Genomic DNA, 25,090 nt, shown 5'->3' with positions numbered 1-25,090 from the left:
TTGCCCCAACCAGCACAGACTCAAGGCCAGCCCCTTTGTCCCTCTCACCAGCATGAACGATGACGCTGAGACTCAATTAACGCGCGCGTGTGTGGGTGTGCTGTTCCGCCTTCTTTGACATGCAACACTGCAGCGCAAAATACACAAGGGCGCTCGCGCAGAGAGGGAACAGGGAGAAACAGTGCCAGAAGCGAGGGAGAAAGAGAGAAGAGAGAGGGGGCTTACAGAACACACGCGCACACGCGGGTATCCAACAGCGAAAGGCCCACACACCTAAACACACCTGTCCGCGACCGCTAACGTCATGCGTGTAGATGACAAACAGATCCAATGCGCAGGTATTGGCAGAGGCCCGTATGCTCATGGACAGAGAGGGGGAGGGGAGGGCAGGGGCGAGATATTTTAGCGGTCACCGACACAACACCACACTACCTACCGTCGCTCTTCCCCTTCGCACGAGGGCATGAGATGCGTGCCACAGAGATGCAGGTATACACACATCCATTGTCTCTGCCCTCCCTCCGTGGAGCTGCCTTCTCGACACGTACCGCGGCCCTCTGTTCTGTTGCTGCTGTCAGAATACTGCGGTAGGAAACAAAACAAAAGCCAACAAACATTCAACAGCAGTCTCGACTCCGGCACATGAATGCCACAGGCACCGTGCACTCATTTCCACCACTACCCGCACTAGCCGCGTGATGCTGTAGGGGCGTCCAGAGAGCTGTTTGCCGCCGCCGATCCAGTCGTCGATGTGATCAAGGAGGGCGCCGGCTTGGGGCGGCTTACGACAAGAATGTCGTTCTCCGTAATCTGCGAACCAGGGCTCTGGCCCTCCCACAGCACCGGTGTCATTACTAGCCGGATTCCATTCTTGTGCTCGCTGAAGTGCTGAAATCCCTCGTTCGCCCATGGTTTCGTCACCGTCGCGACGGCCACCGTGAAGACGGGCCCGCGCTTCACCGTACCAAAAGCGCTGCAGCAGAGGGAGAAGCAGCGGCGATGAACGGAGAAGCGGCATGAGCCTTGCAACACCTCCATCGACTCATTTTTATACGTGAGGAGTAGCTGCACACGACCGATAAGGTGGTTTGACTGACCCAGCGAGGCGGCGGAGATGAGCAGCTGCAATGAGGCAATGTTGAAGATATCATCCTGGAGGGAGTCCTCGTCCCGTGACACGTAGTCGCGGTTCATGACGGCGGACCTTGACCCGCTCGTGGTGCTTACGCTTTCACGGCTACCTGACGCGGCGTTTGCGGCTTGAAATGTGTAGTGTCCGTGCAGAGCACGTGTGGTGATGACGTCTTCGACAAAGAAGTCGTAGTAGTCTTTGTCCCGCTCGTAGGCGGCTAGCAAGGGTGGCAGGTTCATGGACACCAGAAGAGGCTTCCACACGGCATCACTCGTTGCCAACAGGTGCGCCGAGCGGTTCACCCGCATGAGCTGCACCAGCGTCACAACGTCGCAGTAGGAGGAGATAAGGGTCACCAAGGAGGCAGTCGTCACCGCATCGCAGGCCGTGGAGGGAAAGAAGACTCCACTCAGTGGCGGAGGCAGTGACCCATCGACATGCCCCGCCGCTACCGCGTGCTTTGTCGCATCGCCGCCACCATTGCTGCCGCTGGTGCCCAGCGTGGGTGTGGAGGTCGGATGGTGCTGCCGGACGCTGCCAGCGAGATCGCCGAGTGCATCTACATGACAGGAAGAGGATGACACGGCGTCAGAGGTACCATACGACCGTTTGGGTTTGAGAGGCTCTGATGATCCTCTCTCCTGTGCCTTCTGCGGTACCGCTGCGGGTGCAGCGCCTCCTGCAGCAGCGACGCCATCAAAGGGCTTCTCTACGGTCCCCGATGCGCTCGACTCACCTTCGTTTGCGCGCAGTTCGTTTCTATGTGTCACACTCTCGGAAGTCGTTTCCGTCACGGACGTATCCGCCACCGCCGTCACTCTCAGCTCTGCCACGCTCACCGGTGGCGTCTCTGGTGTCTGCGGTGACCAATCAAGAGGTTTTGCGCAACTATAATTGGTTGCCCTGTCACTCTTTGGATCTTCGTCAGAGATGCAGTGAAACGAGGGAGTGCACGGAGACTTGATGTCCTCTTCGAGCTTCTGCTGCTGCGATTTCTCACAGTCTGCGTCCTTTGTGAGCATGGCGGCTATCGGCATGCGGCTCCAGCGAGGTATGCGCTAAGGGTGAGGTGGTATGGATGGGGGAGGCGCGATGAGCGAGCGCAGCGATGAGGCGCACGCGTTAGTCTATGGATGACGACTCAGCAGACGAGAAGAGACAGAAAATAGATGAGAGATGCAGTACCAAGTTACCACTGGGGAGAAAAACAAATGGACGCAAGCACCAACGGCAGGCGCAACGTTACTCCGATAAGCTCGAAGATGAGCGCACGCCTCACGGCACCGAATACACAAGCCTCCTCTCCCCTCCCTTTTCCTCTCCCCAGGCACACATAAACGCACAAGAAACAATAAAAAAGACGCAAAACAGTGAAATCACACACACACACACACACACACACACACACACACACACACAGGAAGGAAGAAAAGGACGTCGCGTGAGAGAGCGATCTAAAACGATGTTCATGTGAGGGGGAGGGGAGCGGAAAACAAAAAAGAAACGACGAAGCCTGAAAAAACAAAAGCGGGATTAGAACATGGGTGCACACGTGGCACACACACACACACACAGAAGAGGAGGGAGAGGCTAGCAAGAGATGTGGCGTGCAGAATAGCTTCTTCTCTATCTTCTCCGCGTCTTCGAAAGCTCTCCGCAATGACGACGAGCCGCAGGACGGAGAGGAGGGCCTAGAAAGCTCCGTGAAAGACGAACCTCAAGACACACCGCCTCTCTCTTTCCCACTATCGTTCACACACACAATGAAACACACACACCAAGAAAGATCGTTATTATACGGAGCGAGAAATAGTGAAAGGGGAGAGGGAGAACCCAGAAGAAGGACAACGAGTGAGGGAGCGAGTGAGAGATACTTAAAAGATGGATCTGTCCTCACACAGGCACGCAGAAAACAACAACAAAAAACAGAGTAAAGGAGAAGATCGCTGACGGCGTTGAGGAAACACGCACACACGAGAGTGAAAAGAAAAGGAGGCTGAAACACCGCTGCTTCTTTCCCTGCTACTGTCGTCGTGGATGAGGCGGTTGGCACTGCGGTCTCTTTCTCTACTTACTGTGCGCGCGCTCGAGTGTGCCTGTTTGTGTGTGGGCGTGTCTGCGTGCCTGGGTGAGGATGCGCAGGTATGGGTACTCGCTTAACTGTGTATGCCCGTGTATATTGAGTGTACAGTGGGTTGGGGGAGGTGGAGGGGGCTGCAGGATACCGTGCGACAAATGTTCCCACTACGAGATGTAGGAGTTCGAGTGAACAAAGACCCAAGAAGGGAATGTATCGTTGGTTTCCCCTCTGCTTCTCGCACAAGACACGCTCCACCCGCAAACAGGCACACAGCTACAAAAAAAAAACGCAGCACACAACAAGAGAGGACAGGAGTGTGTGTGTGTTGGCGGGTGGGGTGGGGTGGGTAGGATAAAGCACCGCTACGTGTCTGCTAAAGTTGTTTTTGGCTCGTCTGGTTTTGCGACGGCAGCACCGCGCGTGCTGCGAAGAAAAGCAAGGTCAAGGATGAGGGACAAGCCCTCCAGGCGCAGCTTCCTCGGTGAAGCAGTGGCTTGGCAGCGATACAAGCAGCACGAAATAACGAGAATGGTGAGGCACTCTTTTCAATGTTTGATTATGATACCATCCACGAGCGAGTAAGGCGGTGGGGCGCGTGGGGAGAGAGGCGATAGGCTTTGTGCCGTGTTGGCCGGGGAGAGAGGGAAGGGAAGTTGGTTACCGTGAAGGTAAGAGGTGGAAAGAGGCGAGAACGAGGAGGAAGACAAAACTGATGTAAGGCTTCGTGATGATGATGTTGCCTTGCACAGCAACAGACAGGGGACAGGAGAGAGCGAGAGGACCGAACGCAAAGAGCAACACGGGTGGCGCACACGCCACCACGTTGGCCTCGTCGGCCCCAGAATCAGCTACACCCTCTTGTGAAAAAGAGGGGATAAAGGGAAAGAGAAGTTACCCATCCAGCCATACACGTGCCTGCTCTCATCCTCGCTTCACGAGCTTGAAAGCGACGACAGGGGCAACTGATTTTCGCAGCATGGGTCAATTGCGTGGGTGAGCGCATAACTCATTACTCGCAGTTAGGTACACACACACACACACGACATCCATGAACCCTCATGCTCACTCAAGTGTATAACCGGAAAAAGTAAAAGTAGAGGAGACGCACTTGCCTCAAGTCAAGATGAGCAGCGAGACCACACCCCACAACGCAAGCGCACATTGATCTCAACCTTGCCTCACTTCTTCAGCTTCTCCTTAAGCGCAGCTAGCTTCGCCTGGAGGCCGCTCAGCTTTCGCTCCTCTTTCGTGGGCTCCGGCGGCGGCGGCGGTGGAGGTGCGGCAGCAGGTGCTTTAGACTTGGCAGCAGTGAGCCTCGATGCGCACTTCTTTGCTGCATTGGCGTCACCACCACCTGAGGTGGCGTGATTCTTGGAAGCAGCCCGAGGGGCGCTATTCGCGCCACAGTCTGCGCCTGAGAAGGACGGCGTCGCGTGGGCGGCGCCGCGTGGGTGCTCGGCATAGGCGGCGTCACCTGCGGCGGCGTGCGCGTTGCGCGACGTTTGAGCGATCTCGGCCGCGATACGCGCATACCTGCGCTTTGACGCGTAGAAGTCTTTGGGCGTTTTGCTCTTGGGCAGCTCGCCGCCGTTTGTGCGGTCCAAAAAGCGCTGCCTCGTGGCAGCCCAAAACGCCTCTAGCCGCTCCTTTTCCTCCGCTTCCTCCCGCTCTCGCTTGCGGCGAGCCTCAGCGTAGCGGAACGAGTAGTGCGCCTTGGCAGGATGAGCGTAGATGGTGGAATCGCGCAACGATACTCCAGCGCTCAGCACCTCCAGAACATGCTTTGCGCCCTCGCAGGAAAAATGGGCATAGCGCCGCGTTTTCCCGTCGGCGTCGAGGCCGAGGTCGATGCTGTGGATCGGTGTGCCTGTGCGGTTGCGCACCAGCTCGGCGATTTCGCGCTTCGTGCACCCCTCTGGCAGGTTCTTGAGACAGATGCGCTTCGATGGATCCATGGCATCAAACGCCAGAACGAACGAAAGGGAAAGGCTAACGTCGAAGGCTATAGAGCAGAGAAGTAGAGCGATGTGCGAGCTGTGGCGTCTCACAGTCGTGAGCTACTCAGATGTGTGGAAGGGTACAGGGTGCCCAAATGACCCGCCCCCACAGACACGCGCACCCACGAGTTCGACACGCGATGTGTGATAATTTCTGACCCTCCCTGCAGCGCAGGGAGAAGGGAAGAAGATATGCAATGGAGAGGGTGGGCCGAAGAAAAAAGGAGCTACAGGTAAAGTGAACACCAAAGAAGGGGCCTTCGTTTTGCATGCATTATGGCGCTCACGGCAACCCTGATGATGCCGGCCACCCGACCGTGGTATCGGGGTAGAGTACCCACACTGTAGGACCGCCACGAGCCTGCACCGCCTGCCCTCGGGTACGGCTGCGGACTCCTGGTGCCGGCAGACAAGTCTGGGCTGGCGCTGTGCCAAAGAGACTTGCGGCCATGATGAGGATTGGACCAGCTCACTCCGAGCTGTGCCGACGCTCCGGCAAATATGCGCATCCGTCTGCTGCTTTTTTTTCTCCGTGTGCTTCGTTGCGGTGATGTCGGGCTTAATCCTGTGCCTAGCCTGCGCTGCATGCACTGGAACTGCAGGGGACTGAACGACTCCAAGCAGTGTTGGTTGGCCCGGTTCGTGGAGGTCGCTGCGGTGCAAAAGAGGTAGGTGAGCTGCATCTGTGTATGCGTATAACTGTTGAGCTGCTCGTGGCTCAACGTGCCGTTGAGAAAGAAAAAGATAAAGGCAAGTCACATGATGCCTTGCTAGTCAAGCGTCGAAGGGAGACAAGAGAATGCTGCCCACGGTGGGAGTTGTTCCTCATGAGAGGGTTCACAAGGCGTACGGCGTGGGGGGGGAGAGGATCGGGGAGTTAACATGGAGGTCTCGCTCGCTCTTTCTTTCTGTTCTTCGAACCTGATTCCTGAGGGCAGAAGACCCCCCCCTCTCCCCTCCCCCAAAAAACAACGATGCTCTACAGTGCACGCACATGTGCACGTCAACTCTTCTTCCACCATTGTGCTTCTCTTCGTTTGTTTTCGTTTTGTTGCTCGAGCTACTTCTGCTTTTTCGGTTAGTTTTTCTTCGCTCTGCCATCGATCATCTTTCTCCACATCCATTCCTTCGCTTCATTGATACGTGATATGGGCGGGGCTTGGAGGGGGGGGGGGCGGAAGTGGAAAGTGCGCGTGGAAGGAGTGTGTCCTCACCCCTTCCTTCCCCCCGTGTACATCAACATACATCAACCGGCAAACATACACGTGCAGTCTCTCTACCTCATTTGAGGCGCCTCAAAGACATACACACACATACACACAGACACGCGTACGAATCCCCTTTCCAACGAAGGGATGGACGAGGGCGGGTGAAGAAGCGGCGAGAAACAAAAAAGGCACGATTTGTGTCTGCCTTTACGCGCTCGTGTTCGGCTCCAAGACCCTTTTGAGACTTAGACACAGCACGATCACCACACACACACACACATACACAGGCCCCCCAAAGGTCAGTAACGAATACACCACTCACAGGTGTAGGCAATACGTGCATCGCAGACGAAAAAACACACCAAGACGACTTGAGTCTTACTATGCTCCTCTTACCCGAATCCCCATTTTCGTTGTTTATACCCTCTTGCCTACAAAGTAGACGACACAGTGTAAGCCGGGCTCTACAGAGCAGCAGATAGGAGAATGAATCTCCACAAGCACGACAGCAAAACGCGTTGGCGCTTGACGTCTTGCCTGTCGCCGTCCGTGCATAAAATGAGCACGGGTGAGGGGAGGAGGGGAAAATGCGCTGCGAAGCGGGGCGATGGACGACAAAAAGGGTAACAGGGTGCTTGTGATCGATAAGGAGCTGCAAGGCCAGAAGAATAAAGGGAGAAAACAGTCAACGAGGGTGGTGGCGGTGGGGAACAGATAAAAGAATGAAGAAAGAAGCATGGGAAACACCCAGGCTAAGGGCAATAAAAGTAACAAAGAAAAGAGAGGGGAGAACGGATCGATGCAGCAAGCTGAGCTGGTGTAGCGAACAAAAAACCAAAGCAGAAAAACAAAAAAGGCCACACAGCCCACAACCCTACACGCTGGGCGCGGAGGCACGTGGGTGTAGGGGAGGGGGAGCGGATGAACGCTTGAGCGGGTAGCACCCACACAACAGCGAAAAAAAAGCATGATGACCACACCCAGCACAGAAACACAGTACGCTGCCCACGCTATCCCCTTCTCCCCAGCTCGCTTTCCAATCGCGCTGCTTCGGACACTACCATTTCTCTTTCCCTTTAACTTCCTTGTCGTCAACGAATATCCGTTGTGTGATCGATTTCTTGCGGCGCGTAGTTGCACAGCTGTTCCCATGTACCCGTGCGGCTCACGCGGGTGTCGTGGATGTACCGCAGTTCCTTCAGCTCACACAGCTCGGGGATACGGCAGGTGGATATGGGTATTGTGTAGATGCCATTGTACGGCGTCCATAGCGTTATGCGAACGTAGATGCGGGAGGCGTTGTGGGAGTACTGGTCGCGATGAGGCACGAGCTTCTCCATAATGATAGAGGACGCCACGGGCAACTCTCCTGGCGGCAACCCAGCTACGTTGTATTGAAACCCAAAAAACTGCGCGAAGGCGTAGAGGGCCTCACGGTGCATAAAGTAAAAGGTGGACTCCTGCCGCGTGTCGGTGAAGTCGTTCAGCTGCTCCGGGGTATCTCCGACATGGGTGTGGTTAAGCGTCTGCAGGATGTTGCGGGGGAGGTCGACCGCCATGTACGTCTGTTGCTCATCTGTGTCGTACAGGCGCTGCATGAGGAGCTGCAGCGAGACGTTGCGAATGCTGAACAGCATCTCCGGTGTCAGCCTGCCCTTGGCCACCTTCAGACCGATGTCGCTGTTGAATGTGAGACCGTCTGCCACAGTCTTGATGTAGGCGTAGCCTTCCGCCGGGCCGATGTACTCGCCGCACACCTCCTTTATCATCTTTAGCACACGACCCGTGTTCGGGTCATCGATGAAGTTCTGATAGCGCTTGTCGATCCACCGATGCGAGTCGTTCTCGGCCCGCCGGAAGCACGGCACGTCATCGAGCAGGTACTCGTGCGTGTCCATGTCGGAGAAGATGGGCACAAACTGCGGCCGCGATGGCAAGTAGCCGCCCGGACCGAATCCATCCGGGAAGATCCCTTGGGCCACCGCCATTGCCGACTGCAAGATGCGCGGCTCGCCAACAGCGCGGAAGTAGTGCAGCATGCGGTTGAACTTGTCGCCAATAAAGGCGTGATAGTTGTTTCGCACATACTGGCCAAAGTTGTACTCCTCCTCCATGCCGAGCCCAGTCAAGTCCTCTGCACTGACGTCGTAGCGCTTCTTGCTCTTGATGTCATTTGGGCACATCTTCCAGAACGGCGCGTTCGGCGCACGGTGGCCGTGGCGGTTGAGCACCACCAGCTTCGTCAGCACCAGCTTGCTCTTGAGGATCTCCTTGCGCTCTGCCTTGGTTATATTGGAGTTCAGGCTCTGCTGCGTCCAGTTGATGTTCACGCGGGGATGCACGGGGTCACTTGTCTCAGTCGCCGTTGACGGCTTATTGCGTCGCGCAGAGTGGAGACCGAACGCTGAGACAAGCCTCGCGAGATTCATCACCAACACAAGGGCCACCAGAAGAGCAACAAGCACCGAGCGCCGTGCCAGAGCACCGCGCGCAAGAGGCGTCCTTGCGGCCATGGCGGAGAGCTGTGTAGGGGCGACGGTTTGTGCCTTTGATGCGCCGCTATACGGCAACGCCGAGCTATAGAATAGACGAAGGCGTGCCTTTGCCTGTGGGCGGCCGGACGCAGGCGAGGAGGGGGAGTCAGATGGCTCCAGGCTACCATAGACCCTTAGCCGAGCCCAGCAAGTGCTTCTTTCCGCTTCGACCAGATTCCCGACTTACATCACCACCAAAAAGCCACGCCGCTGTATAGATGGGTGATTCCTGCTCAATAGAGGGAGAACTAGGGGAGGGAGAGAGAGGGGGCTTCTGGCCAGGAAGGGGGACAGTTTGTGTGGCTGCATGGAGAGTTTGATAGGTTTCGCGGGCCCTCTTTTCGCGTCTTCGTGTTATGACGGTGAAGCGGCACTCTCCACTTGTGGGCTCAACTCTGAAGACAAAGTTTGCTTCGCTTTCCCAGCAGTGCGGCCAGATACATTGATCGATTCCATCCAAGGTTTCCCGCACACCAGCGCGTGTCCGCAGAGACGTGTGTGTGTGTGTGTGTGAAAGAGAAGGAGTAGTGAGGGTCTTCCGTTCCAGCCGAGTCGGTGTTCACTGTGGCAAAGAGAGGGTGCTACTACTGCGGCTCAACGTATACTTGCTGTGCCCCTCCGCACCCCACCCCGCGCCAAAAGGAAAAGAGGCCACCGCACATTTCCCGCTGGCACAGACGCAGAAGACACACACCAACACCCGCGCTAGAAACGTGGTGTCTGCGTACGATATTCTCTCTTTTTTTCTTCGGTCTGCAAAGGTGGTGGACACCTGGCAGCGCTTCTTCTGCCACTCCGTTTGTGTTTCTTCTTCACCTCCGTCACCCGGATGTCGTGTGGGGGCACCTCCGTGCGTGGCCTCTCAGGCTCCGGCGCCCCCACACGACATCCGGGACGAGAGAGTGAGAAAGGGCGGAAAGCAGCGACGAAAAAGTGAATAAACGCCACACCCACACAAGAAAGCGAATGACGTGCTTGCCTGTATGCAGCCTCACACAGGCAAATCACTGCTGACGGCTGCAAACCTGGAAGTTAAGCGAGAACGAATGCGGAAGCGCATGCATGGCCACACTCCCTCCCTTTACTATAGACACCAATGCACTCATGTTCACACTCACGCCCATTCGCAGGCCACCAAAGGTCAGTGAAAAAAAAAAGAAAGTGAAACAGCGGAGGAGCACAAGAGGCGAATGACCAGCAGCGCTTACACCCGCGCACACTTACGTTGTGTGTAGAAGCCACTCAGCGAAGGCATTCGCTAGACACGCAAAAAATAGTGTGTTGAACGCGAGAAAAAAAAAAGACAAGCACCAAGAAGAGAAAAGACGACACATGACACACGAACATCACCGTTCGATCGGCACGATACCGTGTGCGCCCGCTCCCCGCCCTAAACGATCCCCATGTCACAAATTTCTTCGGCGCCGGCATCCACGACCCTCTGGAGCTCCTGCAGCTGGGCCAGCATCGGCACAAGAGAGGTGTCGAGGTTGACGCTCGGGTATTGATGGATGTGGAACTGCACAACTTGAGCACAGCGCTGCAAGCGCGCTGCTGAGGACGGCAGCGTCCACTTCACGCTGGCAGTGGACACACAAAAGGAGGCGGTGCCCCTACTCAACTGCCTGGCCACCTCTTCGACGGGATAAAAAGTTGCACGTTCCTTGGCGGCCGCATCAGCAGCGGGAGCTGCAGTGACGCACACGTGAGAGGAGGCCAAATCTCCGGTGGAGCACATCTTGACCAACAGCTGCACAAGCGCGTGTCTGCTGTCCACAGTGGCGGCATCCAGTGGTCTCTCCTCATCTTCAGCTCTTTCATTCGCTGGCGTCGCGCCCTTGGCCTTAGCGGCCGTGTGTATGGGTTGTGACCGGTCCAACAGCATTTGCATCGGCACATGAGCGTACATGCGCGCCACATCCAGTAGAATGTGTCGCGGAAGCTCACGCAGCACCGTTGCCCTGACCACATCTACCGTGAGGTCTGCTGTAAATAGTGAGACATTGGCGGGATTGCCTAGGCACTGATGAGCATTGTTTGCATCGCGTCGGGCGATTGCTACGAGAAGGTCCGCGTAGGCCCGCGCACTCGCCGTCTTGTCGGTCGTGACGAAGTGCACGAAGGAGCGGAGCGACACGGGAGTTGTCTCCGTCAGGAGACGAAACAGTGGATGAGGAAAGCACACGTGGCCAGCGATCGCCGACGCCATGCCAGTCCATATGGACGACGCCTCTTCGTTGTCCACTATCCGCCGCCCGGCCGACGCCGTGAGCGCCATCACGCCGCGTGGGCTGCCGCCGCCAAAGGCCGCAGCGAGCAGCACGATGCCCAAACGTTTTGCCCACGTAACAGCGCGACGATCCATTTCGCGTTCGATCACAGACGGCACCAAGATGCCGCGCCACACAACGGCTTTTACCTCAGCCTTTCGGTCTTTGGCATCGGTGCTGCCGGCGTACTTGCGCGTCTCCCCGACGCACTCCGTGCGGTACCAGGGGTAGAGGACCACCGACTGCTGCGCAGGGAGGGCGCTATCGGCACCGGTGACGGGAGCCCGGCTGGCGTCAGCAGCGCAACCGCCACTGCGAGGGATAGCATCGCGCACGTCAGCTTCCTCATACTCGAGCTCGTTTAGCCACGGTGGGAGGTCTCCTTCGCCGGCTCCGCCACGGCTTCCTTTTTCGCCCTCCGGCATGCCGCGCGTTGGAGAGAGCTGACTCACTGGTGTAAGGGCGTACATGGCGCTCTCGTACTGCTCCAGTGCAGCAAGCAGGAGCGCAGCCTCAGCATGGTAGGCGACGTAGTCCGACAAGCCGATACCCGTCAGCATTGGGCTGACGGAGTAGATCGGACGGCACAAGAGCTGCATTGCGTCCTGAGTGCGACCGCTCACGCGGGCGACGTGGAGGAGGATTGGATGGGCGATAGTAAGAGCATCGTCAGACATGGCCACGGTAAACTTGTATGTTGCCAAAACGAGATGATGGATGCAGCTTTGGAGGTACGGTGGGTCCTCTGAATGGGCCGACAGTACCCCCACCGCCGCCTCGCCGTACGCGCGTAGCACAAGGGCCAGAAGAGGTACCCCCATGGCCGTTTCACGCAGCAGCTTGCTGAAGTACGCCCCGGCTACCTTGGCGTTGGCAAGCAGAAGCCGTTCGCACACACTGGCGACAACTCGTGCGGCCTCCCTGCGTGAAGGCAGCACGCGCTCAACCGGCATCGACGGACGGAAGGGGCTGTCCTGCGCCTTGGTCCATCGGACTGGCGCGACAAGGCCAGAGTGAATGGCGTGCACCGCGGTCACGTAGACTGTAGTAAAGATGGCCAAGGTATCGGACGGCGCTGGTCTATTGGTGAGCTGCGCCTTGAGGAAGGACTCTGCATCGGCGCAGAACCGGGTCTGCGCCTCATCCTTCAGCTTTAGAAGCGATGGCCAACTTTGCCGAAGTACATTCTCAGCCTCGCGGATGCCTGTGCTTGACACGGACCCCAAAATGCCCTGCAACATGCCCGTAAGCATTGCGTATTGGTCTTGTTCTCTTCCAGCGCGGTGCGACCGCGTGCTGTGCTTGTGCGACGGACTCTTTCGTTTCGCCCGATTTCAGCGAAGGGAACGCTCCTGCAGCGCCTTGAATGCACATCCACAAGCACGCACACATACAGATAAGTACAACAGAAGAACGCTGCAATATATGCTCTCGTGCGTCGCAGGTGAGGGAGAAAAGAAGAGCGCGCACGAGAGGAATGTTTAGGGAAATCCGGGGCGTCTCATGGTAGCACACATGCACACGCACGTACCACATTCCAACAAGCCAAGGGCGGTTCAAGCAACTTTTCTTCGTCTTAACGCCCGCATCTCGGATGCGGTGTGATGATAAAGTCTCTTCTGACGCCTCCAGCCCGTACATGAATTATCCCGTTGCGCACTTTGGGTGCCACTGCAGCAGCACCTGCCTAGCGGAGCAGTCAGGGAAGTGCGCAGGCTAGATACGACCGCAGGACGCCATGACATCGAATACGACCACAACGGCGTGTCACGTCCCTTTTTCTAATGAGTATTGTTTTCGTTGCCATTGTACATCCTCGTATATGCCGTGCATGTGCCATGAGAAGACCGGAGGGAAGACATCAGAGAAGTGAGCAGAGGATTGGTCGTTTAGCAAAAAAAGAGGAGGGGAGGGGGCCTACGTCTGTGTGTGGGGAAAGCAGCTGAAAAAAAGTGGACGAAACAAAAGAAGCGAGCACATGTCCTTTCCCCCTCATGCGTCAACAGACCCTCCCTCCCCTCTGCATTCCCCCGAGCAAAAAAAAAGGCAATAAGAACGAACCGTGCATCCAGATCCCAAGTGAACGAGTGTACACATACACATGCACAAAACTACATACATATATATATATATATATATATATGTCTACCTATACACACAGAATCACAGGTACACGCATAGTGAGCAGGACATCTATCAAAGCAGAGAAAAACTTTCCCACCATCGCGAATTCAAACCTGAGAGCAGACCACAGAGACACAACGAAAACAGAGGAAGAAACGCGGAAAGATAGGTAAGCTCCGGCGCAGCCACCTCGAAAGCACTCGAGGCACTCACAGCTGCGTCGACGTCGTAGTAGCAGTGGTAATACGGAAGGCTTCCAGCGTCTGCCACCTCAGCTTTCTAACGAAAAAAACGTCTTCGTTCTTCAATTCAGCACGAGTTCCCACTCCAGTCTACCTGTCCTGTCACAGGCCCCCGTCGGCGTGGTGCGAAGCAGCTGCAGACACGTGGTACAAGCCATGCGCTGACTCAGTCATCGAGCACGACCCCTACCTCAAACTATGCCCACACACCGCCTCGCAGGCCGCCCCACAGCCGATCCCATGGTGCCTTCCGTCACCTGGTGCATCCCTCGCTGTGGCCGGGTGAGGTACGTTTGGGCCACGCCGACACTCTGCCTAATCACATGGATGGTACACACGTGTGCAGTGTTGCACCTCGCACCGGCGCAACGCTATCCAGGACCTGCCAGCCGATATCAGCAGTGATGCATCGCTCTGACCTCCCCCCATGTCGTAGGCGCATGACCCTGCAACCACCAGGGGTGGTTTCGCATTTTGGCAGGGATAGAGGGGGGGGTGGAGGGGCGCTGCTTGGCCTCCGCACACATAGAGTGGGGGCACTGGATCCTGTGATACCACGCAGTCAGGTGCGTCCCCCTGTCATCACGGCCACCTTAGCAGTTTTTCAAAGCATGACGAAAAAAGAAGGAGGGCATGCAATACAGTCGACATCCATGTGAGTAAGCAAGCGCGTTCGTTCAGTGCCATGAAAGAGGTAGGGCCGCAGGAGAATCAGGCGGCGGCGTGCATAATCCCGTGCAGCTCCCCTTTCCCGCCATTCTTTTCCCAAAGCGTCAAATCACAGTCACCGTGAAGACCTTCGCGATCGTTTTGCTGCTGTTGTCGCAGTACAGCGTGGCGCGGGCCCGCACACACCACCGCCCAGCCGGGAGGTAGAAGGCCTTGTCAAATGGCAGCCACTGCGTCGAGTTCACGCGCTCGACGGTGTAGTATAGGGCGTCGGCACGCCGACACACGATGGACTCCACGCCGTTGACGTTCGCCGCGCGCGCTGCAGACTCCGTGGAGAGTGTCGCCTCCTCCGTGACCGGATCAATGACGCACTGGTACCCTGACAAAACCCCTGACATAAACGGCACCACAAGGCTCTGTCGTCGGTCCCACCGGAGCCGCGCCCCTTCAATCCTCGCTGTGCTAATCGCGTCAAGCTCCGTGCGACTGCCGTTGGCGTTCAGTACCGTGTAAGAGGCTGCCGTGATGGAGACGGGGGTGCTGGTCGTGATGTGATGCGTATCGCACGGGTGAATGACAGGTGCGGGAGCCATGCCGGAAGCGTCGCACGCATAGGGAGAGCTGAAGTTCGATGGCGGGGACAGATGGGGAGCGACGGGCGGCCGGACCGTCGGCGGAGGGACGTGTGTGTCGGGCATAGAGGCTGAAACTGCTGGAGCCGCGGCTATTGGATTTGCGCGAGATGTGCTAAGGTCTACATCAATCCGCTGATGACGCTGCTGGGGTGGTGACGCCGCGACAAGTGCCGGGCACTGCATGCCTGTTTGAGTGACGGACGGCACGGAAGCGTCCCCGACAGTGTAGCCGTAACGACTTAGTGCTGTGAACACGGCCCCATCGGCGACGTCTGCCACAAGTCGCGATAACAGCAACGGGCGTTCTGCGGTGTGCCGCATCCGTGCACCGAACTCGGCGTCACGGGCGAGCAGGCGATTCAGGTCCAGCACTACCAGCGACTGATGATCGTTTATGTACGACAGAGCCAACATCTCAGGGGGCAAAGGCACCACCCTGTTGCCCTCTTCGACCATAGGATGAAAGTTTTCGAAAATATACTGCTGCAGCGCCGACTCGGTATCGATCTTTGCTGCCGGTTTCTTATTGAAGTCGATCCAGTGCAGCTCTCCTTGAAAGTCCAGAAAGTAAAGCAGATGGGTACTGGGATGAATGCGCGGGTCACCGCGGAACAGCTGGCCAAAGGCATCTCCGGCGTCAACGATGTTATGCTTGGCGCAACAGCTGCTATCGGCGTAGCGGGAGGTGGTCGTGTTCGTTCTTTTCGAGGAGTAGCGGCGTCGGTTGCTACCAAAGCGGTAAATAAGAAAGATAAGCGGCGTCGCCAGCGCCACGAAGACGACGATGACGACGACGAGCACGGCGATCTGCCAATCCTGCATTGCGCCCAATACAAAGGTGCTTCTTTTTCGCTTGTTTGCTAAATATGCACCTCCATCCCAGGCTCAACGGGACAAGGAAGCAGGAAAAAAACCGAAACACAGTGCGTGCCCGCACAGAGCTGCTTGCGTGTATATTGGAGCGCCTGTCCCTACACTGCTGCTATGCGGCTTCCCAGAGAGTGAGCAGGTGAGCGCAGTGAGGACAGAATGGGCGCACAGCGTAGGATTTAAGTTTGTTGCCGCCCTTGCTACTGGCCGTCTGCCTTAAGGCGCGTGGAGGAGTGAGGGAGGAAGTGGGGGGGAGAGAGGAGATCAAAGGGTGGAGTGGCGGTGACAGTGTGCCCAAGTAGCTAACACGCACAGACACATCAGGGCGTTGCCGTATTTGCGCATGCAGTACTTGGCTTCAGTGCACAACAGCGCTGACAGTAGAGTCTGCCACCTGGAGTTGATGTTTGCGGAGCCTGCGTTCGCTTTCAAACTCGATGCGTCAAGCCACGTACTGTTGGAGGCGACCCAAAGACCGAGGGGGCGAAGGGGAAAGAGAGATAAGAAGAGGACAACGAGGAGATGCAGGCAAAGGGCAGAAGAGTGGCATGGGCGCTCGGGCACGAGAGAGAAACAGCGGCGCAGGCTATGTGCGTTACGGAGTTCGCCGGAGCAATGCTGATTCGATGTCTGGGCATTCGATTGCTCGGAGGTTTCATATTCGCCACGCTGCATGCGCAATAGCAGCACGCTGTAGTGCAGGAGAGGCTTGTTTTAGGACCTGACAGCAGGCGATTGTTGAGCGTTGGTACCAGGCGCGAGCATGCACATGCACTTCGCGCCGTCCTCTCTCTTCCCACCAGCTCTTTGTTTCCCGTTTTGCTCCGCAGCCTCGCCTTTCTTCGCCCAGGTGGTGGGGGCGGAGGCGGGGAGGAGTCATCATGCATTCTTCACACTCAAGAGGAGAGGCGACGAAAAGCGTTGGTGGTGATTACGGTGATAGTGGTCGTGTTCTCGCAGCCAGTGGTGCATGCAAGGAGAGAGATAAAGGTCGCTGGCGAGCATGTGAGAGCAAACACAAGGGGTGGTGCGCATCAAGAGAAACGCAGACAGGGAAGGAGAGGGCAGAGACACACATCGATCCGCCTCCCCCCCCAACATGGACACAGACATTTTGTGCACGAACACGTTGAGCGACAAAACGCGAAGAGAAGAGCACCATCACACCTACACTTGCGCACGCAGGCTCACACGCCACTAGAAGGCCTCGCGAGGAGAGCAAGCCGACCCGGTCCGACCCCACTCCCGAAAGCGCCCAACCACTCTCCCCAGCTACTCGCTCAAATGATACTTCTTCTTGAGGAACTGAAGGTACCCGTGCAGCTTCGCTTCATCCGCTGCCCGCAAGCCAAAGGGCGGATCCTCGAGATGCTTCGCCAGGAGCGCCTCGATCTCACAAAGGAGACGCATCTTCTCGGGAGACATGTTGGCCGCCGGCGAAGAAGCTGCAGCGCGACTGTGCGCTTGCTGCTGTTGCTGGCGTCGCATCGCCGCCTCTAGGGCAGAGTTGACCAGACGCTCTTGACTGCCAGAGTTTGCGGGCGGTGGCGGCAGAGCAGCCGGAGGCGAGGCAGACGCCCTTGGCGGGGCCGATGTGGGAGATGAGGTTGCCGGAGCGGGGGGAGCAGGCCGCGCACTCGCAACCGCAGCTCTGGAGCCATCCTCGCCGCCCGCGCGTTGAGGGCGTCCGCGGTTTTTCTGTGCCTTGTTGCGCTCTTCGATGATGCGCGCACGGCGCTCCCTCTCAGCCTCACTATGTGGGTCTGGGCGAGCAGTGCCTGTGCCCTGTGCACCATCGGTAGCGCAGTTGCCACCAGCGGCACTGCCTAGACGGTGCCCTGTGGTACCGCATGTCTTGCACACTCGCAACATCGCCTTTTCACCCTTAGCATCAACGCTCTCGGTGCTGCGAGGGGCGCAGTCGTCGCACACGGTGCGGTGGCACACATCACAGATGTGCTTCCACACTGTGATGCCGAAGCTACGCTCACACTCGGCGCACCGCCGGTTGGGCGGTGCGGGATCCGAAGGCTTCCCCATCTTGATGAATGCCGATCGCGGGGAAAGGCGGGGGGGGGGAGGGCTGAGTACCCAATAAAGCGCGACGCACGTCGAGTATTGAGGCTGGAAAATAAGAAAAGCGTAACAAAACAGGGAGAGCCGAGGCAATCGACAAAACCGCAAACCGAAACGAAAGAGAGAGGAAGAGTGGTCGCCTGCAGCAGCAGAAAAAAAAAGAGGTACACCGATGCGGTCGTGGCGTTAGGGCCGTATGAATATTCGGATGAGTACGAAATGTCGGGGGGGGGAAGGAAGATTATGCGCGTGTGTGTGAGCAGGCAAAGCACGTGCACAGCCGGTTAAGAAGGTAGGGGGGGGCTCTTTCCTCTCCACGTCTCTCGTGCGCAGTATTGCCGAGAGGATCCGAAAGAAAGAGATATGGAAAACACGCCGAAATGAAAAAAGACGATAGAGAGAAAGCGCAGAAGGAGTACAATGACCAACTGAAGGGTTTTCGCTGATGAGGCATGATGCCCGCTAGCCAAAACTATGCAAAGACGTTCGTGGGGATTTCAACACCACCACGACCGGAGCGTCGCTGCCGCATCGACCGCAGAGTAAAGAACGCGAAGTTATCGGGCAAAGACAGGTTGAATACACTTGCAAATGTGTTCATGCCTGTTTACAACCAGGCCTACGTAGTTTTTCTGTTTGCTGCCCTTGATCTGCTTCCGTTTTCTGTTTATACGCCTTTGACGCGGCGCGTTCACCCAACGCGCGCTGCGCGGTCTCGCAAAGACACTAAACGACGACAATACCTATTTTGGCAGTTGCGTATCTTCAAAGGAGGCTGCGCGTAGCAGCCAGGAGAAAAAAAAAAGATGTAGAAGCTGTCCCAATCGGTGCCAACAGTGCACCATGCACACGAGGGATGGCACACAGTTGTTTCTGTATGTGCTCGCGGGAGTGGCGGTAGTATACATATGTGCGTTCTCGTTTTCAGCTTCTTCGCGCAACCACACCACTCTTCGCTGAGCGCGTATGTGACTGCACGTTAAGAGTCTTCTGCTTTGCGAGCTTTCAGCTGAAGGTCCGTGAACGTCGAGAGATCCACCGCAGCGGTTGACACCCCTGTCACGAGTGGGTCGAACATCTCCGCAATCTCCGCCTCCGTCAGTGGCTCTCCCGTCTCGGCGGCAATGCGGCGCACACTCTCCTTCGTGATGAAGCCAGGGTAAGACTTATCCTCGAGTAGCGCGAAGGTGTACGCCAGCTCTTCTTCGTAGCTGCGGTGCTTCAGCTTGCGCAAGACAATCTGCTCAAAGACGTCGAGATCGATGCCTTCGCTGCTGTCCAGCAAGTGAGAGTGAGGTGAAACAAATCGGATTTGACTCACCGAAGCGGCCGCGGAGGGGGAGGCAGGAAAGGCTGCTGCTGATGCCGCAACTGTCGAAGGAGTGGCCTGCTGAGTTGCCGGGGACGATTCTCGCACACTGAAGTTGCTCATGGATTCGCCTGTTCGACTAGATGAGCGGGTGCTAATAGCGAAGCGCGTCGCATCGTTATCCGCGACAGTCGTCGCATCCTGTGAATTTTTTGATCCGGCGCTCGTCATCACAGAGCGCTGCTGAGATGACACTTGATCCTGCCGGTTCTGCAGTTCCTGCTGCTGCTTCGCCACCGCGTTCTGAGCAAAGGCGATGAGTTTCAGAAGTTCCGATCGCGCTACCCGCTGACCGGTAACGGTGTAGAGGGCACGCCCTGCATCCTGCATGCTAATGGTACCCGAAACGTCTTCATCGTAAATGCTGAAGACCTCTTTAATGTCTTCACGCAGAAAAACTGAGGACGCCATCGATGATCTCACTTGTGCACCAGAGCAAGTGCGTCTGCGTGAATGCCGTTGGCAATGCGCGGAAAAAATGCTCAAGTACGTACACACCAACAGCGGCAGCGACACTTCTATGCAGCAGCAACAGGAGGCTAAGATGTATGTGTCTGCTCTTTGCCCGGGAGTGTTGAGCGCGTGACTGAAGCTGAGGACCTAATAATCATCGCAGACGCATTTTATAGTGAAGAGTGCCGAAGAGGTGAGGTGAAGAAACAACGTGACAGGGAGGCATAGAGAGCCTACCTGCAAGAGCAACGCATCAGACATGCACTTGAGGCGAACAGCATGCGAACGCTGCAATGCATGCGCGAAGCAGCTCCTGCATATGAAGGTCTGTTTCTGCGCTTGCTCGAGTACATCTCTTTGTGACCTCAGCTAGGGTGCGATTACGACAAATTGCGCCGCGCCACATCGTCACACCAAAGAGGGGTGAAAACGCTGTCTATCTGCCACAACGGTTTCCGCTCATCACTCGTCCAGGCGGCTGCAAAGGCATTGGCATTCCTTCCCATCTGATGCCGCTGCCCTTCTCCATTCACCAATGCGCAGGCCACATCGAAGCGCCAACAGGAGGACCTACGCCAAGAACCAACAAGACACTCAAACAGAGCCTCCTCAAGTGAAGAGGTACCCTTTCGTCGCCCCCCTTCCCCCCCCTCCACGGCCTCACCGAGCAACCAAGGCAGGGCCAAAGACCTAAAATACGGCAAAGGAGCACAAAACCTCATACATACTCCCTGGCGAGTGAAACGGACGCAAACATGCGCAGCGCAGCGCAACTTCTAGCGGAATACATGAGAGATCAGCTGCGTTGACACGCAGAGGTGGGGGAGTGTCCAAGCTGCCTCGCGGTGCTTCGGGATTGGAAAGACACCGCCGCACAGGCATTGCTGCGGCACACACGGGCCTGCGGAGCAGGCGCGCGTGCGCAGCCACGGCGCCACGCACGAGAGTGGCGGACGCCAGCACACCGCTGGCACACAGGGGACGCAGACACACATGTACACGGTCGCCGCGCGGAGCACAGGCGGCCCGCACACGCCACACACCACAGCAGCGCCCAGCACACGACACGGCACGGCACACACAGCGCACCGCGCATCACGCGTGGCGGAGCGGCTGCGGCAGCGCGCACCACCGCGTCGTCGTGACGGGTTCGTGTGTGCGATAAGCCCTCTTCTGCATGGCGTGGCGGCCGCCGCAGCGGCCTGCCCGTCCGCCAGCTGCTCATGACTGTACGGTGTTATGCGGCGGGGGGGGTGCAGGCGTGTGCCTCTCCCCCCCTGTCGCGTGTGTTGCCCAACGTCGCACAGAAACCACCGAGTGGGGAGACTGGCGCAGCACGCCTGCGCACGTGGCACAGGCCCCGCCGCGGGACGCGCAGGTGCGCGACTCATTCGCATCCGACTGCGCACGCACACACGCCCGGAGACGTGCGCGCACGCGGCGTAGGGGGTGGATGCACGGCGGGTGCGCCGCCCGTCATGGCACGCGCTGCACAGCACGCGGAAGCACGCGAGGTGCTGCCGGCACGGAGCAGCGCGCACCGATAGCTTCTGCCGCGGGATCACCCGCACACCAGCACGAGTGCCGGCGCGGAGATGCAGGCGCCCCACCCTTCGCTGAGAGGGGAGCCGTACCGCGGCAGCCGATGGCCCCGCTGGCCGACATGCGAGCAGCGGGTGTGTACGGCGGTGCCTCGTGGCGCTTGTAGCTCTCTGGGGGTTTCCCCCGGCACCCGGCACTTGCTGCCTGCTTTGTGTGGGCGAGGGACTTTGGCTCAGGACCCGCGCCACACGCGAGACGCGTGCGAGCGCGGCGCCCCAGTGGAGCAGTCGGTCGTGTGCGCGGTGGCGCTCCGGCGCGCCCGCTAGGGTGCGGGTGCGGAGCGTATCGAGTGCGGCTGCGGGGCGACAAGGAAGAGGGAGGACAACGGGTTTGCTTGTGGGCCCCTCGGCGTCGCCCGCCGCGGTGGTGGCGGTGGCGTGCGTATGTGCGTGCCCGAGCAGACGCTGCTGGTGCTGGTGCATAGCGGCGCGGACGCCTGTGAGCGCGTCGATGCGCGCGCGTGTACGTGTGCGTGTGTGCTTGCGTGCCGGCAGGTGCGCCGACGCGTGCCAGTGCGCGTGCGTGGAGGGTGGGACTGCCCGCGCCTTTCCGACAGCGGTTCGGCGCAGGGGGGACGCCCCAGTATGTGGTGCCAGTGGCGCTGTGGGCGGCTCGGCACCGTCCGTTGCTCTCTCCGTCGTGCGTGCGCGCGGGTGTGACGCCGCGCGCAGGGGACAAACTGGAGGCGCGCGTCGGACACCCACGAGGTCATCATTTCTCTCTTTCTCACATTATCACGGCATAGCACAGGCGGGCCCGCGCGTGTGGACGAGATGCCGGCGCCGCAGCGGGCGCTCCTGGCAGAGGGGCAGAAGGAGGAAGGGAAGGCGCACGAGGCACATGAGTGTACTTTGCCTTACACCTCTCTGGCCTGGATGCGCGGCGCGGCTGTTCTCCGCTTCTTTGATTGCTCTGCAGCGCCCAGCAAGGTACCCAGTTTCGTCGTCATATCCGTAGAGGAGTCAATCAGGCAGCGAAGAGCAAAAGTAGGGACTTTGGAAGCTGCAGCTAGATGCCGCGTGTACACTCACTCACAGACAGAGAGGGAGAGCGGATGGAAACAGGAGCCAAGGATGGCCCCTCGATCGCCCAGGGAATGCGAGAGAAACAAAGCAAGAACGACAGCAGTGTCTTGTGCCGGTTCCATGAGACAGCCACACACACACACACACACACACGAAGCGAACGTGCATACACATTGCTATTGAGATTGCTGTAACCACGCACACGCTTGCCTCGCATACAAAACTGCTCTCTCGCGTGGCACACCGCCATCGCCGGCACCGACGTCGGTGCTCGCCACCGCAGCCGCTGAGAGTGTGTGCGCGCGCTTACGTGTGGGGTGACGGAGGAAGGTAGAGATGGTAGCCTCTGTCTTGGGACGCATGTGCATGATGCAGAGAAGGAAAGAGAGGAGACAGATGCGCCACAGCGGTGCGATTCGTGTGCGACGGCAGCGACCACCAAGAACGCGGCACCCAGGAGACGTGGTGGTAGTGCTGACGGAAGGGGGTGGAGAGGAGGTAGCTAGGAAAGGAGAGCAGAATGAAAAGAGGAGAGCACGCCACTGCCATGGATCACAACCAATGCATCATTCGGAAGCTCGTTGCCCACCACGCTAGTCCCGACATCAAGACTGCCGGCGCCCCAGTAGTAACACTTTGAGCGTCGGGGAAGCGGAGGGGATACAGAGAAGCGAGAAGAGGCAAAACATCTAGAACGGCACGGGAGAGATCAGCTGCGTTGACACGCAGAGGTGGGGGAGTGTCCAAGCTGCCTCGCGGTGCTTCGGGATTGGAAAGACACCGCCGCACAGGCATTGCTGCGGCACACACGGGCCTGCGGAGCAGGCGCGCGTGCGCAGCCACGGCGCCACGCACGAGAGTGGCGGACGCCAGCACACCGCTGGCACACAGGGGACGCAGACACACATGTACACGGTCGCCGCGCGGAGCACAGGCGGCCCGCACACGCCACACACCACAGCAGCGCCCAGCACACGACACGGCACGGCACACACAGCGCACCGCGCATCACGCGTGGCGGAGCGGCTGCGGCAGCGCGCACCACCGCGTCGTCGTGACGGGTTCGTGTGTGCGATAAGCCCTCTTCTGCATGGCGTGGCGGCCGCCGCAGCGGCCTGCCCGTCCGCCAGCTGCTCATGACTGTACGGTGTTATGCGGCGGGGGGGGTGCAGGCGTGTGCCTCTCCCCCCCTGTCGCGTGTGTTGCCCAACGTCGCACAGAAACCACCGAGTGGGGAGACTGGCGCAGCACGCCTGCGCACGTGGCACAGGCCCCGCCGCGGGACGCGCAGGTGCGCGACTCATTCGCATCCGACTGCGCACGCACACACGCCCGGAGACGTGCGCGCACGCGGCGTAGGGGGTGGATGCACGGCGGGTGCGCCGCCCGTCATGGCACGCGCTGCACAGCACGCGGAAGCACGCGAGGTGCTGCCGGCACGGAGCAGCGCGCACCGATAGCTTCTGCCGCGGGATCACCCGCACACCAGCACGAGTGCCGGCGCGGAGATGCAGGCGCCCCACCCTTCGCTGAGAGGGGAGCCGTACCGCGGCAGCCGATGGCCCCGCTGGCCGACATGCGAGCAGCGGGTGTGTACGGCGGTGCCTCGTGGCGCTTGTAGCTCTCTGGGGGTTTCCCCCGGCACCCGGCACTTGCTGCCTGCTTTGTGTGGGCGAGGGACTTTGGCTCAGGACCCGCGCCACACGCGAGACGCGTGCGAGCGCGGCGCCCCAGTGGAGCAGTCGGTCGTGTGCGCGGTGGCGCTCCGGCGCGCCCGCTAGGGTGCGGGTGCGGAGCGTATCGAGTGCGGCTGCGGGGCGACAAGGAAGAGGGAGGACAACGGGTTTGCTTGTGGGCCCCTCGGCGTCGCCCGCCGCGGTGGTGGCGGTGGCGTGCGTATGTGCGTGCCCGAGCAGACGCTGCTGGTGCTGGTGCATAGCGGCGCGGACGCCTGTGAGCGCGTCGATGCGCGCGCGTGTACGTGTGCGTGTGTGCTTGCGTGCCGGCAGGTGCGCCGACGCGTGCCAGTGCGCGTGCGTGGAGGGTGGGACTGCCCGCGCCTTTCCGACAGCGGTTCGGCGCAGGGGGGACGCCCCAGTATGTGGTGCCAGTGGCGCTGTGGGCGGCTCGGCACCGTCCGTTGCTCTCTCCGTCGTGCGTGCGCGCGGGTGTGACGCCGCGCGCAGGGGACAAACTGGAGGCGCGCGTCGGACACCCACGAGGTCATCATTTCTCTCTTTCTCACATTATCACGGCATAGCACAGGCGGGCCCGCGCGTGTGGACGAGATGCCGGCGCCGCAGCGGGCGCTCCTGGCAGAGGGGCAGAAGGAGGAAGGGAAGGCGCACGAGGCACATGAGTGTACTTTGCCTTACACCTCTCTGGCCTGGATGCGCGGCGCGGCTGTTCTCCGCTTCTTTGATTGCTCTGCAGCGCCCAGCAAGGTACCCAGTTTCGTCGTCATATCCGTAGAGGAGTCAATCAGGCAGCGAAGAGCAAAAGTAGGGACTTTGGAAGCTGCAGCTAGATGCCGCGTGTACACTCACTCACAGACAGAGAGGGAGAGCGGATGGAAACAGGAGCCAAGGATGGCCCCTCGATCGCCCAGGGAATGCGAGAGAAATGAAGCAAGAATGAGATCAGTGTGTTGTGCGGGTTCCATGAGACAGCCACACACACACACACACAGACTCGAAGCGTACGTGCATACACATTGCTATTGAGATTGCTGTAACCACGCACATCGCTTGCCTGTGCATACAAAACTGCTCTCTAGCGGGGCACACCGCTGTCGCTCGGCA

General features: G+C 58.7%; 7 protein-coding genes across 7 annotated transcripts; all 7 read right to left on the bottom strand.

The window, feature by feature from the left end:
- Nucleotides 1–687: 687 nt before the first annotated feature.
- LINJ_36_2620 (conserved hypothetical protein) lies at nt 688–2,169 on the bottom strand (the record flags this gene model as incomplete). Its single annotated transcript, XM_001469387.1, has 1 exon — nt 688–2,169. The coding sequence occupies one exon, from the start codon at nt 2,167–2,169 to the stop codon at nt 688–690; it is 1,482 nt and encodes a 493-aa protein (XP_001469424.1).
- A 2,221-nt stretch (nt 2,170–4,390) lies between these two features.
- On the bottom strand, nt 4,391–5,167 carry LINJ_36_2610 (conserved hypothetical protein; the record flags this gene model as incomplete). Its single annotated transcript, XM_001469386.1, has 1 exon — nt 4,391–5,167. The coding sequence occupies one exon, from the start codon at nt 5,165–5,167 to the stop codon at nt 4,391–4,393; it is 777 nt and encodes a 258-aa protein (XP_001469423.1).
- Nucleotides 5,168–7,508: 2,341 nt separating this feature from the next.
- Nucleotides 7,509–8,846, bottom strand: LINJ_36_2600 (putative acid phosphatase; the record flags this gene model as incomplete). The annotated part of the gene is made up of 1 exon (XM_001469385.1): nt 7,509–8,846. The coding sequence occupies one exon, from the start codon at nt 8,844–8,846 to the stop codon at nt 7,509–7,511; it is 1,338 nt and encodes a 445-aa protein (XP_001469422.1).
- Nucleotides 8,847–10,341: 1,495 nt separating this feature from the next.
- On the bottom strand, nt 10,342–12,462 carry LINJ_36_2590 (conserved hypothetical protein; the record flags this gene model as incomplete). The annotated part of the gene is made up of 1 exon (XM_001469384.1): nt 10,342–12,462. One exon carries the CDS (start codon nt 12,460–12,462, stop codon nt 10,342–10,344), a length of 2,121 nt encoding a protein of 706 aa, XP_001469421.1.
- Nucleotides 12,463–14,360: 1,898 nt separating this feature from the next.
- Nucleotides 14,361–15,716, bottom strand: LINJ_36_2580 (conserved hypothetical protein; the record flags this gene model as incomplete). Its single annotated transcript, XM_001469383.1, has 1 exon — nt 14,361–15,716. The coding sequence occupies one exon, from the start codon at nt 15,714–15,716 to the stop codon at nt 14,361–14,363; it is 1,356 nt and encodes a 451-aa protein (XP_001469420.1).
- Nucleotides 15,717–17,036: 1,320 nt separating this feature from the next.
- LINJ_36_2570 (conserved hypothetical protein) lies at nt 17,037–17,804 on the bottom strand (the record flags this gene model as incomplete). Its single annotated transcript, XM_001469382.1, has 1 exon — nt 17,037–17,804. One exon carries the CDS (start codon nt 17,802–17,804, stop codon nt 17,037–17,039), a length of 768 nt encoding a protein of 255 aa, XP_001469419.1.
- A 1,015-nt stretch (nt 17,805–18,819) lies between these two features.
- On the bottom strand, nt 18,820–19,539 carry LINJ_36_2560 (putative caltractin; the record flags this gene model as incomplete). Its single annotated transcript, XM_001469381.1, has 1 exon — nt 18,820–19,539. One exon carries the CDS (start codon nt 19,537–19,539, stop codon nt 18,820–18,822), a length of 720 nt encoding a protein of 239 aa, XP_001469418.1.
- Nucleotides 19,540–25,090: the final 5,551 nt, after the last annotated feature.

The sequence above is a fragment of the Leishmania infantum genome, chromosome 36 (assembly GCF_000002875.2).
Source record: "Leishmania infantum JPCM5 genome chromosome 36".
NCBI lineage: Eukaryota > Euglenozoa > Kinetoplastea > Trypanosomatida > Trypanosomatidae > Leishmania > Leishmania infantum.
The sequence above is the reverse complement of the archived record's forward strand: the minus strand, read 5'-3'. Positions and strand labels throughout refer to the sequence as shown.